The following is a 16,048-nucleotide window of genomic DNA, read 5'->3' as shown; positions in this document are numbered from 1 at the left end:
CCATAACTCTGACATGTATTTTGAGCAAATTATGCCCCCTTTTAGACTTAACAATTTTGGTTAAAGTTTTACATGCAAGTTATTATCTCCAAAACTAATGCAGATATTGATTTGAAACTTCACATGTCTTCGGGGTTATAAAACTAGTTGATAGCAGCAAGTCCCATAACTCTGACCTTCACTTTGGCCAAATTATGCCCCCTTTTGGACTTAGAAAATTCTGGTTAAAGTTTTGCGTGCAAGTACATACAGCTATTTCTAAAAGGCATATAGATTTGAAACTTATTTTTTCTTTTTCTAGATCAATTACCAACCCCACTGGGTCAAGTTCCATAACTCTGACATGTTTTTTGAGCAAATTATGCACCCTTTTTAGACTTAGAAAATTTTGGTTAAAGTTTTACATGCAAGTTATTATCTCCAAAACTAATGCAGATATTGATTTGAAACTTCACATGTGCCTTAGGGGTTATAAAACTAGTTGATAGCAGCAAGTCCCATAACTGATATGCATTTTGGTCAAATTATTCCCCCGTTTGAACTTAAAACTCTTTTGATATTTAACCTTTTTAGGTAATATTTTCCTGCCTTTGGGACAATATTTCGAATAGTCGAGCTTGGCTGTCTTACATACAGCTCTTGTTTATCTCCTTGTACACATATAGGTTAAGTTCTGCTTATAACTACTTCAGATCCACCTCTGCTGTTTAATACATGTACCATGCTATGTTCCTGATACAATCCCCATATAGGAAATACCGCTGTCTAAGATTTCAATGCATTTTTAGAACAGAGATTTTTGCTTTTGGGAGGTTATTTGATTAAGAAACCTGCCATAGTAAAAATAAGATGATGTGAACAGATATTGTACTGTGATAATATTATTGGACAGAGATATTCAGGTAGTGGCAATGGATAATTTTTCTGCAATACTATATTCTTATATGGCATTTTTGGCATTCTTTGATGGGTGGTAATGTAGTTCATATGCGCACCTGGCTTCCTGTTCTAACTGCAGATTGCCAAAATCACATTTGGAGAATACATTATTGAACAAAAATATCCATTCACTGCCTGGAACATGAACTAAAACTTCATTTTATGCAAATAAGATGAAATATTGAGTTTTATCTGTGAAATATAATCCAGATCATTCACACTGTCATTTACTTCTTTGCTTGTTTTAAATCAAATAGCATCAAATAAATAGATTTTTTTTTTGTGAATATGGAGTATATTACACATATAAGTGAGACTATTTTCACATTGCAGTGAAATGTGTTCCATATTCATGAAAATCAAACAACTGTTCTCTCTGTATCTTGTTAACTATACAAAGTGGACTGTAAAACAATCTGTGTATCAGATTTCATATTATGGGGGAGTTTGTGAATGACACATACAAGGAGATTTTCTTTGTAAAACTTTATAATGTCTTACACTTTGAGAAGTGTAAACAATGGATTTGTGGTCTTTGTATTTAAGATGCATAAGATATATATGGAATTGTCGTAAGAAATAAGAAGTATAAGGAATGATCTTAAGAAGTTGATGAAATTGTCTTGATATTTGATTTTAAGATGTGTAGAGATTGGATCAGTGGGATTACCTCATAATATTATCAAAATATTTGGGATATGTTAAAATCTATGAATTGTCTTTGTCTTTTAATCATGTGTTTTAAAACAGTCTATACATGATTTCAGGTGAGAAAGGAGAAGGGAATAAACAGAGTGTAAATGAGTTCCAAGCGAAATTTCTCGAGTTTAGTCAGAAAAAACAAGGAGATGAAGCAAAAGTTGGGGAGGGAGGAAAGAAACCACAACCGACTTTAATAAAAACTGAAAGTATTGAGGGTACAGAGACACGAACCCCATCAGCTCCTGGAACACCTATGACCCCTGCAGGTGCAGGTACCATGGGTTCTGGTCAATACACACCAGGGGCTCCATCCCCTCATCAGGCTGCATTGTTTGGACAGCCTTCCCCATCTGGAATGCCATCACCAAAGGTTATGCCTTCTCCAAAGAGCCAGCCATCACCAAGGACACCAGGCGAGGGTCAGCTTACTCAGCAGCCTTCACCTTTTTCACAACACTCCGTGCAGTCTCCATTTTCACCATCTGCAACAACTCCGGCTTCAGCTCCACAGTCTCCTTATGCTGGAACTAATCAAAGGACACAGTCTCCATTTGCTGTTCCAGGGACAGCTGGTCAGTCTGTGCCGGTAATGATGGGTCAGGGGTCACCACTCCCAACTTCATATAGTCCATCACATACCCCACCAGCAGCCTTTCCTATGCAGAGGTCACCGAGGGCAAATATACCTGGTCAGCCGGGGCAGTTTCCACAGGGACAGTTTCCACAGGGGTACATGCAGGGTCAGCCACCACCACGTGGGATGGTTCCAGGTCAGACAGGTCATCCTTTCAATCAGCCTGGCATGAGACAGCAGATTCCAGGGATACGACCTCCAACCTCATTGCCATTGTCACAGCAACAACTTTTACCAGGACAGCCTCCAGTTTCTGGAGATATCACATCACCAGGTATGAGACCTGTGCATCCAGGGATGAGACTAGAGAGGCCTCCTTTTCCTGGACATCCACCCTCATCACCAGGGAAGCCAGGTCAAGGTCAAGTGCCAGGAGCTATGTTTCCTGGAATGCGTGCTACCACCCCTGGTTCCCAACCTCCACAGTCTTTCATGTCACAACAGAATGTAGCACATTCTGCAAGCATGGGTACCATGGCAACTGCTGGGTCAACGGTTACTTCATCAACAGGTCAAGGTCGTACAGCTTTACTGCAGGACCAGCCCCTACTGATACAGGACCTACTCGAACAGGTACAGTTGAGATCTATGGTGAGTTAAAGGGAAAAATGTAATTTGTGTTAAACAGAATTTAAGTCAGTTAAATGAGCATCCCTCTAGAATTATGTCATTTGTTTTTAAATTTAGAAAATACATCCTTTTGTTGGTATCTGTAAATGAAAAGTACCAATGAATTGTCTCTCTAACAAGCTATCTAATGCATTAATTACACACTAAAATTTAGTAGTAAAAGCAGTAGGAGTTATCTTTCTCATGAATAATTGAATTGTCTATATAAGTAAGTGATAACTGGTGTTATGATGTGATAATTTATAGATGTTAGCTATTCATAAAAGAAATACATGTTGTGATGTAGATCTGGAGACATGTCACTTCAAAGCTTCTCATTTACACATGAAGCAAATGTTTTATTAACCCTCACTAGAGATGGAGGGATATAGATTTTGTGTCGTCCTTTTGACTGTTCAACCGTCCGTGGATGCATTCCTGTGTGCTTTCCTCCATCTCAAAAAACTCAAAAACTATTTTAGCTAGAATCACCAAACCTCATAATTATTAATTAGCACATGACCTTTGTTCACATATACTATTACTCCCCTTGAACCCAGTGAAAGCAGAGTTTTTCTGCTTTATTTAAAAAAAATAATGATTTTTGACTTACCTAAGTAACCTATTGATGGATCTTCATGAAACTACACAAATGTAGATCACTGTAGGGCAGAAGTGCATGTGCAACTTTTGTCAGGATCACTTCAGTAACTACAGAGTTATTGCCTTTTAGTTGTTTTACACTCCATGAATTTCCACAAAACAAAGTAATCCATGAATGGATCTTACATCAGGATCTCTGCAGTAACTGCAGAGTTATTGCCCTCTAGATATGTTCAAATTCATCATTATACCCCCACCAAACATGTTTTAGGGAGGTATATAGGAGTCAGTTTTGTCGCGTCCCATTGTGTCGCGTCCCGTCCCGTCCTGTCGCGTCCCGAAATCTATTATCTCAGTTATTACCAAATGGATTTGATTCAAACTTAAAATACATGTTCCACCTTATCACCCACATCATGTGACACAAGGTGCATAACTCTTGACACCAAGTTTTCATGAATTATGTCCCCTTTTACTTAGAATTTAAGGTTAATTTTGTTGTATTTTCACTATATCTCAGTTATTACTAAATGGATTTGATTCAAACTTAAAATAGATGTTCCACCTCATCACCCACATCATGTGACACAAGGTGCATAACTCTGACACCATTTGTTTTATGAATTATGCCCCTCTTTACTTAGAATTTAAGGTTGATTTTGATGTATTTTCACTATATCTCAGTTACTACTGAATGGATTTGATTCAAACTTAAAATAGATGTTCCACCTCATCACCCACATCATGTGCCCACATCATGTGACACAAGGTGCATAACTCTGACACCAAGTTTTCATGAATTATGTCCCCTTTTACTTAGAATTTAAGGTTAATTTTGTTGTATTTTCACTATATCTCAGTTATTGTACCCCCCGACAACAAAGTTGTAAGGGGGGGTATACTGGTTTCAGGTTGTCTGTCTGTCTGTCTGTACGTCTGTCTGTCTGTCTGTCTGGTCGTCTGTCCGTAGACGCAATCCTGCGCGCACCATCTCTCCTTATCCCCTTGACAGAATTTAATGAAACTTCACACAAGTGATCAGTACCAACAGTAGTTGTGCATGGGGCATGTTAGGTTCTTTTAGAAAAAAAATTTGCAGAGTTATGGGACTTTGTTTTTTTGTTACTATACTATATACATAGACACAATCTTGTGCGCACCATCTCTCCTCATCCCCTTGACACAATTTAATGAAACTTCACACAAGTGATCAGTAACAACAGTAGTTGTGCATGGGGCATGTTAGGTTCTTTCAGAAAAAAAATTTGCCGAGTTATGGGACTTTGTTTTTTTGTTACTATACTATATATATAGACACAGTCTTGTGCGCACCATCTCTCCTCATCCCCTTGACACAATTTAATGAAACTTCACACAAGTGATCAGTAACAACAGTGGTTGTGCATGGGGCATGTTAGGTTCTTTCAGCGACAAAAATTGCAGAATTATGGGACTTTGTTTCTTGTTAACATACTATGTACATACAGTCTGCATATGCAATCTTGTGCGTGCCTAATCTACCAAAACCTTGCACACAATTTAATGAAACTTCACACAAGTGATCAGTAACCAACCTAGTGTTGTGCATGGGCATGTTACATTCTTTTAGATAAATATTGCATATTATGGGACTTTGTTTTTTGTTACTATACGTATACATACATTATATACAACAGTCCACGAATTATGCAGTCTTGTTGTCAAATTGCAATGTACTGTCAGTGCATGCGGGGGTACATTCATCACCTTAGTGATAGCTCTAGTTACTAAATGGATTTGATAAACTACAAAGTGTCATACCACCCAGTGTGACATAGGTGCAGTACATTCTTTTAGATAAATATTCTGCATAGTCATGCATAACTCTGACCTAAATTTTTTATGAATTATGTCCCCTTTTACTTTAAATTTAAGGTTGATTTTGATGTATTTTCACTATATCTCAGTTACTACTGAATGGATTTGATTCAGACTTAAAATAGATGTTCCACCTCATCACCCACATCATGTGACACAAGGTGCATAACTCTGACACTAATTTTTCTTGAATTGTGTCCCCTTTTACCTAGAATTTAAGGTCAATTTTGATGTATTTTCACTATATCTCATTCTGATTGGCTTAGAGTCAAAGGGAAGTAACCTTTTTTTAACTTTTGTTCTGAGTTTCTTCCTCTTAAATTCCAGGAATTAGTCTATTTTTTAGAAATCCTATTTTTAGATTTTCAATATTTTAGGTATTTTTCTAACTGTTTTATTATAAGTCCTATGTAAAAAGTAAAAACGTTTTTCTGTGGTAACATGTGTCGGTAAGACACTTTTTTGTATTCACTTTTAGTGTATCTCTAATATTAGAGATTTAATATATTTACTAGTATTACTTTACTAGTATTATACTAGTATTACTTATATGTGGAAGCCCAGGATGAAGTACTCCAGAGTATTTTTAAGATTCCTTATGGTTGCCATTCTTCAGTGACAAGACCGTATGGTGGGGGTATGAGTCACTCCTGTGACAGTTCTAGTTATATCTAGAAATTAAAGACCTTTCAAAACATAGTTCCCTCATTCACAAAACAACCTATTGAGCAGGGGATATAAATTCACTGAACTTGCTTGTTATCTTTGTATCAGAAAGCAATAATGAGTTTGCTTTCTATAGTAACAGAAATGGATGTCAAACATGTGTAAATGCTCAAAAGGAATATTGATTCAGAAAATATTTGGAGTCTTCAGATGGTACTTTGCAAGTGTACTTAACAATATATAGAAGAATTAATCCATGGCAACTTAACACACTGATACTTAAAAGTTTTCAACCATGTTTATTTTACTTAAAAATCAGCGATCTGGTTGCTTTTACCAGAGAACAAAGAAATATATTCTAATGTGCTGCATGTTTTTGTAAGGAAGTTAGTATTCTGTTAAGACATTTCGTGGGAAAAAAGGAAAGTTCTGATGCATGTTTTCCTTCAGGAGAAACTAGAGCAAGAGAAAAGACAGCGAGAACAACAGGTTATGTTACAGAGGACTGGTGGTATACGTCCGGAGGGTATGATTGGGCCACGACCAGGTGCCCCAGGTATGGTTGCTATGCCACCTGGGATGCCACAAAGAATGGAATCACCGGTCAGGTAGGAAGCTGTATTGATAAAATTTGTTTATATATCATATTAAGCATAATGTGCACCATTTTGAAAAAGCTTGAAGGTTAATTGAGTCCTTAGCTAGTCCACATCCTGGAAAAACCAAGGACTGATGTCTATTGATAAGTGCAAGCATGGCACAGATTATCTCCAAATTTCATTTAAAAATATTGCAGAAATGAAAATAAACTATCGTAGTAGATTATCAGATGACGACTTGCGTTAACTTAAATAGCAAAATTGTCAATATCTGTAGACATTATTTGATTTGACTTTTATTTTCAGACATCCGGGACAGCCTGGTATTTTTGCCCAGCCAGACATGCCAGGTATGAGAGCCAGGATGCCAGGGCAGATAAGTCCACACACCCAGGGAGCTCAGTCATTTGGAGTGCCACCTGGCCCCATGCCCCCACCTAAGCCTCCAACACCAGGTATTATTCTGTTAGAGCTAGGTGTTACTGGAAATATGTAAATTAGATTACAAGCAGTTTTTCGTGTCACCTAGAAAATTAGAAATGGGACATGAAAAGTTTCCCTTGTGATTTGTGTACATCTTGAAGTATGTAGATATCTTAAATTACTCCTAATATCAGTATTATGTTACTGTTTTAATGATTACAGATACGTAAATCTGCAAAAATGTTGTGTTTTGAAGGATTTATAAATTTTGCTTTGTTGCTGATATTTGTAGGGTTTAAACATGTATGACAAACTTGAGCATTTCTAGATTGATAAAAGTACATTACATTTATGATAAGACTGCATATTGCATATAAATGCGTATTGAATGAATATCACAGGTTTTTATGGAGTTGTATTGACTTATGATGCTCCCTGAAAAGAACTTTGTATATTCTCCATTATTTTATTAAAAAATATATCTCAGACTTTGTTACATGAGAAATGGTTCATGGTTGATTGTTTCAGTTGACAATGCACCGGACTCAGACAGACAGTACTATCAATATGAACATTGGTTAATGAAACATGGGGAGTTCCTGGAAATGCAGGTCAAATTCTTGGAACAGCAAATACAGAAACAGAAACGAACAAAGAAAGCCATTAATGCCAGGAATCGACAGGTATAGAACCATACCATTCTTAAAAAAATGCTGATAAATGTTTGAATGTTTAAGGTAGCTGCCTTCAAAGCACATGCTTTCCTTACTACTGTTAGTTTGAAATCATACTAAAGGGTGTAGCACTTTTTGCATGAGAAAGCCATGCAGCTAGCAAACAGAGGGTTGGTGCAAGAAGTAAAAATTACCTGTTTTACCCTACTTAGGAGGTATTGCTTGTATTCCTGTAAAAAATATTATACATGATACAAGCATATCTAAAACTATTCTAGAGAAATACTGTGTGTAGTTTCATAAAAAGTTTCAGAGAAATATTGTTTATGTTCAGGCAAAGAAGAATGGTCAGGAGATGCCAGCCCAGGATGTGATGGAGCTGGAGCGAGCGAGCCAGGAACAAGCCATGTTACAGAAACAGCTAGAACAAATGAGAAAACAGAACAGACAACACCAGATAGCTGTACAGGACTATAGAACTAAGCAACAGGTTAGCATTGTTTCTGTCTATAATATTTTTACTGAGTCTGACCTTGTTCCCCTTTGAAATAGTATGGACATTTTTGTCTCCCTTGCAGACAAAACTCACATGATTTTATGAACAAGAACATGATATTACCATTCTTGTCTCAGTGTAACAATTTAACTGGGTTATACTTATGAAGATACTTATTGTCTACCCTAGATTCATGTGAGGAAGTTGTTGGGTAAGTTATCACTGAAATGAAATCTAGGAAAACTAGGTTTTTTTGAACTGACTGCTGTTACACAACAAGTACTTTCGAAAAATGACTTAGGTCTATGTATATTTAGCTTGAGGGGATTTGATCTGGCTTGAGACAGATATTTGATACTTTTTCAGGATCGCTTCAATCAACAGATGGTTCAGTCTGGTCAGGCATCGCCATTGATGGGTTCAATGCCCGGTGCTCCACCCGGTGCACCGCCAGTCACCTCAAATATGCAGGCTGGGCCACAGATGCAACCACCGCCAGTTAGAATGCCTGGAAATCAAGCCTCTGCTAGAATGACTCGAGACATGAGGCAGGAATATGAACAGTATATGCAGAACAGGCTACGTCTGGCTGCACAGGGAGTACCTGGGCAGAGAATGCCAGGACCACGCCCACCTATGATGCAGTCAGCCCCAGGGGCATCTCCTCAACCTAGAATGGCAAACTTTGGTGTAAGAAATTCTCCAGCATTGTTATTATACGCCCAAAGGGACGTATGATGTTATACCCCAGGTGTCCGACTGTCCATCCCTCTGTTAGCAATTTCCTGTCCGCTCTGTAACTCTTGAACCCCTTGAAGGATTTCAAAGAAACTTGACACAAATGTTCATCACACCGAAACGACATGCAGAGCTTATGTTTTTGGATGTCTCGCTTCAAGGTCAAGGTCACACTTGGGGGTCAAAGGTCATACCAGTTTGTTTCGTGTCCGCTCTGTAACTCTGAACTGCTTGAAGGATTTCAAAGAAACTTGGCACAAATGTTTACCACACCGAGACGACATGCAGAGCGCATGTTTCGGATGACTCGCTTCAAGGTCAAGGTCACACTTAGGGGTCAAAGGTCATATATGACTTTGCTTTGGGTATATTGCTCTGCATTGCGGTGCTCTTGCTTTTATTTGGCAGATCCCATTTTTGTTCACTTACAATAAAAAAAATTTTTGAATTACTTCCCTTTTATGTTACTATAACTTGCTTATTTTGAAGCTTTTTTATTATTGGCCGTAGGGAAAAACTGAGACCACTTTTCTGTGGTACAACATGGATGGTACCTCCAATTTTTAGGTGTATTTTGACATACATTTACCTGGTAAGGATTTTTTTGTGGACTTAGAAAATTTTTTTGGAATTTCTTCCCTTTGTTGTTCCTGTCCTTTGGGCTTAAACAGTAAAGTTCTTTAAATTTTGCTCCCATCCTCTGATATAACCCTTCGGGCATATATTGCCCCGCTTGGCAGAGCTCTACTTTATATTTTTTTAACTTAGTGTCAGCTTTTTTGTTGAAATAAAATTAAATCTTTTTAAATGTGAAATAGAACATTTGATGTTATGAGTTTTTTTTTCTTTGTTATTTTATCTGAAAATGTTCTAATTTTTCCTCACTAGAGCACAGTGTGTTTAAAGTGAATTATTGTGATACACCTATGGCCGTCTTTTATTAGTACTGTTACTGTTAACACAGTAGAGGCCACAGTTTTTTAAAAGGGGTCAAATCATAGAAAACCTTGTTAACACTATTCAAACTGTCTACTTGATCATATGTTTTGTCAGAAAGTTTGTATAAAATTTAGGTCACATTTAAAACTGGTTTACCTGATGTCAAAAACTAGGTCACTTGGTTTAATCATAAAATATTTTTAACACTCTAGAGATCATAGTAAAAAAATACAAGGCCACATAAAACATGGTCAGAATGTTTGTTTTGCTGAAATCTAGGCCAAATTAGATGTAAGGTTATCTGGGGTAAAACCTAGGTCAGGTGAGCGATACAGAGCCTTCAGAGCCCTCTTGTTTTCAAATGCTTTAGTAAATCATTGAGAATACTTAAGACAACCAGTGCTGGAGTACTATATGCATTTATTGTTGTTCTCCTGTTTGATGGGTGACTGATTTTATTTCAGACTTTGTATATATATTTGTTTTAAATGCTTCCCAGTTTGTATGAACATCTGATTTTTATTGGTTGTGAAGTGTATTTGTGCTATTGTAAAGAATCCTGAAATATTTTTCCATGGTAAATTATTGGAGCAAATTTTAACTTGAAAATATGTTTTATTTACAGGACAACAACCCATTTAGTGATACATACCAGCAACAAGAGAAGATAGAGAAGTTGAGAGAAACCCACATAAAACAAGGTGACCAACCAGGTTAGAATATTAGCTACATGTATATTTTTGTATTTTAAAAAAAAAACAACAGTTTTTAGGATCAAAGTGGTTACATTTGCATGTCTTCCATTCACCTTTCTCTTACTACTATTGGTTCACTGCTTTAGATGTAGACGTCTTTCATATGAGGAACCCAGCCATTTAGCTTGCAGAAGGTTGATGGTTCTACTCTGGTGCTCACTTGTTTCTGTAGATCCTGAGGGGAAAGTTTGATCTTCCTTTAAGCTGGGAGGTTTCCATACTTCTTAAGTTGTAAAGAATTTTTTAGGTCCAGAAAGAGATATTATGTGGCATTTAAAATATATAGAAAAAGTTGGCTGAATTTGGTAATAAATTTAGCAGTCTGTTACAGATTTGAAGTATAAAGAAAAAAGTTTGCATTATTTGATAATAAATTTAACAAACTGTAGCAAGTATATTTTGTACACATAGGAGAAGCTACTGAAGCCCCTGTGGCCCCAGGTCAACCACCTGTGTTTGCGGACCATCGTTTCCCTGGGCCTAGAGAACCACACCCTGTAAGGTTCCCAGGCCCAGCAATGGAAGGTCAGCATCCATCTCGGTTCCCAGCTGGACCCATGGAAGGTCAGCAGGCTTGGTTACAGCAACAACAACAACAGCAACAGCAGAGATTTCCAATGGAGACAGTTGGCCCAAGACTGCCTGTCCCTGGTCCTAGTGGTGAGGTGAGGTTTCCGGGGCCGGCTGGATCGTTTCCGCCACAAGTACCGACACAAGCAGTCCCGCAGACAGTGGCACAAGGTAAGACAATGACTGACAAATTGATATATACCTAATCTGGGTAAAGGTTTATTTTTCTTGAACAACTTAAATATTTCCATACGGACAGGGTGTTCTTGCATATGCTAGTTGGTGATGATGTGATGTGATCTGATTACTAATTCAATTAATGGAGAAGTTCTGTGCATGATTTGTTTGTAACTGTCTTAAATTCTTATTGATTCCATTTAACCTCCATATTAATACTGAAGTTCTGAATAAAGGATATGAATGTAATCCATATTTATAAGCATGCTGAAATTGAAGAGTCTGTTAACAAATTAGTGTAAAGATAACTGTGCATAATTAAATATTAAACTGTTTGTTGTTTCCATTTCTGCCAAATTATGCTTGTTCATTAAAACTTTCATATGGAACGAAGAAGAAAACAGTCTTTATTTTGTAAAAATCTTATCTTTCTTTTCGCATCCCTTCCATGAAGAGTGGGTATATTGTTTTGCTCATATCAGATGATCTGTCTGTCCATCCTTAGGTAGAAACTTTGGCTTCCCTTAAGTAACTAGACAATGCTTTAGCCTGTAATGGCAAAACTCATAGGATGATTGTTTGTTTTCAGTACGGGTATTATTTTGGGCATCAGGTCAAAGGTCAAGGTCACATTAATCGTTAGACTGAAAATAGTTTCCAGTCAATAGCTAGAGAATACTTGTGCCTACATTATGGTTATGGATTGTCATTCAAAGACTCCTTTTGTTTGTGGGATCAGTAGGTCAAAGGTCAGGGCCTCTTATGACTGAAATTGAAAATAGTTTCCCTTATTAACTGAGAAAACTCAACGTACAGACATCAATTTACATAGGATGAAAGTGTATGGTCACTGAATGGCCACTGTTGCCTTTAGTATAAGACAAAGGACAAGGTCAGATTGACCTTAGATTAAAAATGGTTTTTAATAATGAACTGGATAATAATGAAACCTTAGACATTAACTGGTAAAGGGGTCATAAGGACAAATGTCAGCTCTTGTTTCTTGCACAATCAGTTTTTACCACCTGTCACAAAGTGACAGTGAGCTTTTGTGATCGCGACGTGTCGTCGTCGTCGATCCGTGGTCCGTGGTCACAGCGTCCGTTCGTCCGTAAACTTTTGCTTGTGACCACTCTAGAGGTACTTTTCATGGATCTTTATGAAAGTTGGTCAGAATTTCATCTTGATGATATCAGTCAAGTTCGAAACTGGTCACGTGCCGTCAAAATCTAGGTAGTAGGTCTAAAATATAGAAAAACTTTGTGACCTCTCTAGAGCCATTATTTCACAAGATTCTTCATGAAAATTGTCAGAATGTTCACCTTGATGTATATCTAGGTCAAGTTCGAAACTGGTTCAACGTGGGGTCAAAACTAGTGCATAGTCTAAAATAGAAAAAACTTGTGACCTCTCTAGAGGCCATATTTCTCAAGGATCTTCATTAAAATAGGTCAGCAATGGTTCATCTTGATGATATCTAGGTCAAGTTCGAAACTGGTCACGTTGGGTTAAAAACTAGGTCAGTAGATCCTAAAAATTCAGAAAAACCTTGGACCTCTTTCTAAGGCCATATTTTTCATGAATCTTCATGAATATGGTCAGAATGTTTACCTTGAATGACACTAGGTTCAGTCGAAACTGGTCACGTTAGGGTCAAAAACTAGTCATTAGGTCTAAAAATAGAAAAACCTTGTGACCTTCTAGATGGCCAATATTTCTCAATGGATCTTCATGTAAAATTGGTCAGAATGTTCATCTTGATGATATCTAGGTCAAGTTCGAAACTGGTTACGTGGGTTAAAAACAGGTCAGTAGGTCTAAAAATAGAAAAAAACCTTGTGACCTCTCTAGAGGCCATATTTTTCATGACATCTTCATGAATTTGGTTTCAAATGTTCACCTTGATGATATCTAGGTCAAGTTCGAATGGTCATGTGGGTGTCAAAATTTAGGTCAGTAGATCTAAAATAGAAAACCTTGTGACCTCTCTAGAGGCCATATTTCTCAATGGATTCATGAAAATTGTCAGAATGTTCACCTTGATGATATCTAGGTCATGTTCGAAACTGGTCATCGTGCAGTCAAAAACTAGGTCATAGTCTAAAAATAGAAAAACCTTGTGACCTCTTCAAGAGGCATATTTTCAATGGATTCTTCATGAAAATTGTCGATGTTTACCTTGAAGATATCTAGGTCAAGTTCGAAACTGGTCATGTGGGGTTTAAAAACTAGGTCATAATCTAAAAATAGAAAACCTTGTGACTCTCTAGAGGCCATATCTTTTTCATAGATCTTCATGAATTGGTCAGAAGTTCATCTTGTATGAATATCTAAGTCAAATTCGAAACTGGTCCTGTGGTCAAAAACTAGTCAGTAGGCTAAAAATAGAAAAAACCCTTGTGACCTCTCTTAGGCCATATTTCTCAATGGATCTTCATGAAAAATTGGTGAATGTTCACTTGTATAATCTAGGTCAGGTTCTAAACTGGGTCATGTAGGTCAAAAACTAGGTCATAGGTTCGAAAATAGAAAAACCTTGTGACCTCTCTAGAGGCCATATTTTTCACGAGATCTTCATGAAATTGGTGAGAATGTTCACCTTGAATGAATAGGTCAAGTTTATAAATTGGGTACCTTGCCTTCAAAACTAGGTCATTAGTCAAATAATAAGAAAAACCTTGTGACCTCTGAGGCCATATTTTCATGGATCTTCATGAAAATTGGTCGATTTTTAATCTGATGATATCTAGTTCACATTGTGCTCAATAACTAGGTCTCATGTGTCAAATAATAGAATAACAGTCATACTCATTGCACACTGGTCATTGGGGATAGGTGAGAATTCAGGACCATCATGTTCCTCTTGTTAAATTTAGAAGTTGAGTTGGAGAAAATTTCTGTTCAAAGTCTGTTTTGTACAATTTATCGGTGTATAGTGTTGATGTTTTGACAAGGAACGGTTATTATCGCAATGATCTTGTTTGACATAACATCTGCTGAGAATAACCAAGACATGTGATTACTTGACATTGTAATCATACAGTTAAATTGATGAAATATTTGAGTAAAGTTTGTGTGTGACATTTTCTGAAATTTTTAAGTTGACATGTAAGTAAATAAATTCAAATTTATGTGTGTTAAACATGCAAGTAAATCTGTTGAAATTTTTGAGTGAACACGTAAAAGTGAATTTAATGACTTTAATGAGTAAACATGTTAATTGATAAAATTTATAGGGAGTAGGTGTTGCTAAAATTCTCATTAATAAGAATAAAGTGCATGGTTTTTATAGATAACAATGTTTACATCTCTGAACATAGGTTTTAGCCTTTTCAATGCTGTGTCTTGATTTGCTCCTGAATTTCCATCAGGGACCATTATAAGGGAGATTTGTCTTATGCATTCATTTGACTAATATGTTAGCAAAATACTAAAGTTTGTAGAAAATCAGGCTGCTGGGCAAAGAAAGCAGGGGAATAAGACAAGCCACCCCAGTTCTAGGAAGATGTTGCCCAGCTTTCTGTAGCATAAAAAATATATTTTGATGTAAAAACCAAGAATTTAATCAAGTATTTGTTAGAGAGATTTAGTTTGAAATTAATTGGTTGCATGGAGGTTTTAGGGTTTGGTGTTTTTGTGTTTTATTGGGCAATGGTAATTTGTTTGATTTTGATTGGTTGAGCTGGCTGTTACAGAAGTTAATCCACCTCCCCACACCCTGGATGCTGTGACTAACACAACGGAATCCAAGGAAAAAACAAAGAAGAGAAAAAAGAAGAAAAAACAACCAACTGATAGTAATAAAACAGAATTGTGACCTTTTTATATTGTAGTGTGCTTTTTACTTACACCTTGAGTTTTGCTTTTCAAATGACTGTGATATTCTTTGCTTAGAGAGTGATTTATATATCATATGTATTGTACAGTGGTTTAAAGGCTTTTTCACATACCTTGTTAGATAGAAACTTTTCCACTTGATGAGGAAACATATATTTGGTGGTATAAAAGGGATTTTAAATTTTGCCATCAGTAGCGTCTGTTCTGTCAAGTGGAAAATTTCTATCAAAGAATACATTTCTTACATAAAGAAAATATTTGTGAATATTAAGAAGCATGAATTTCAGTTTGAATGTTTTAAAACATTTCTTTTTACTTTCTTCAGTTGGAGTAAATTAATTTTTTTTCTTGTATGCAAGGTAGTTGTTACAGGTTTAAAAAGAGGACTATATTCATCCAAATCAAAGCCCTTTTAACTTTAAATGCACTTTATGTGAGGGGGCCATATCAGTTTTATATTAATGATAAATTTCATTACATGCTGGCTTATGGAAGGTCTTTGGTCTACCCTGGTCACTGCCTGTGCCTGATGTAATGCACGGAGGGGTATCTGGAATCTTTTATCACCATTAAATGCTGGAATGTCACTATATGACCAACAGTTGTGTCAGTGTTAAACTTAACTAAAATAAGAACTAAAACTTAAAACTGGACTAGATACTGAAAATACCCAGTAGTCCTTTTAATCATTAATACTAGAATTCAGAATTTTGAAAAAGATTGCTAATTTACTTGGAATATTTCAGACTTTTAAAAAGGAATGTTTATTTCTTAAGATTTTTTTAAAATATTGTAGTGGTTAATGTAAACAACCTAAGTATCTTACCGGT

At 36.5% G+C, this 16,048-nt stretch overlaps 1 protein-coding gene across 12 annotated transcripts in view; it reads left to right on the top strand.

The window, feature by feature from the left end:
• LOC123560649 (histone-lysine N-methyltransferase 2C-like) overlaps positions 1-16,048 on the top strand; it is a 108,055-nt gene that overhangs the window by 56,808 nt on the left and 35,199 nt on the right. For 10 of the 12 annotated variants that reach the window (XM_053553333.1, XM_053553340.1, XM_053553332.1 and 7 more), the window contains 9 exons: positions 1,707-2,866; positions 6,461-6,618; positions 6,916-7,064; positions 7,561-7,715; positions 8,041-8,196; positions 8,569-8,892; positions 10,505-10,592; positions 11,046-11,375; positions 15,077-15,178. In XM_053553333.1, coding sequence (XP_053409308.1) covers positions 1,707-2,866; positions 6,461-6,618; positions 6,916-7,064; positions 7,561-7,715; positions 8,041-8,196; positions 8,569-8,892; positions 10,505-10,592; positions 11,046-11,375; positions 15,077-15,178 — 2,622 coding nt within the window. The remainder of the gene's footprint in view (positions 1-1,706; positions 2,867-6,460; positions 6,619-6,915; positions 7,065-7,560; positions 7,716-8,040; positions 8,197-8,568; positions 8,893-10,504; positions 10,593-11,045; positions 11,376-15,076; positions 15,179-16,048) is intronic. The other 2 variants (XM_053553334.1, XM_053553339.1) reach the window with 2 other exon arrangements.

This window comes from Mercenaria mercenaria, chromosome 10, assembly GCF_021730395.1.
Source record: "Mercenaria mercenaria strain notata chromosome 10, MADL_Memer_1, whole genome shotgun sequence".
NCBI classification, from domain to species: domain Eukaryota; kingdom Metazoa; phylum Mollusca; class Bivalvia; order Venerida; family Veneridae; genus Mercenaria; species Mercenaria mercenaria.
The sequence above is the reverse complement of the archived record's forward strand: the minus strand, read 5'-3'. Positions and strand labels throughout refer to the sequence as shown.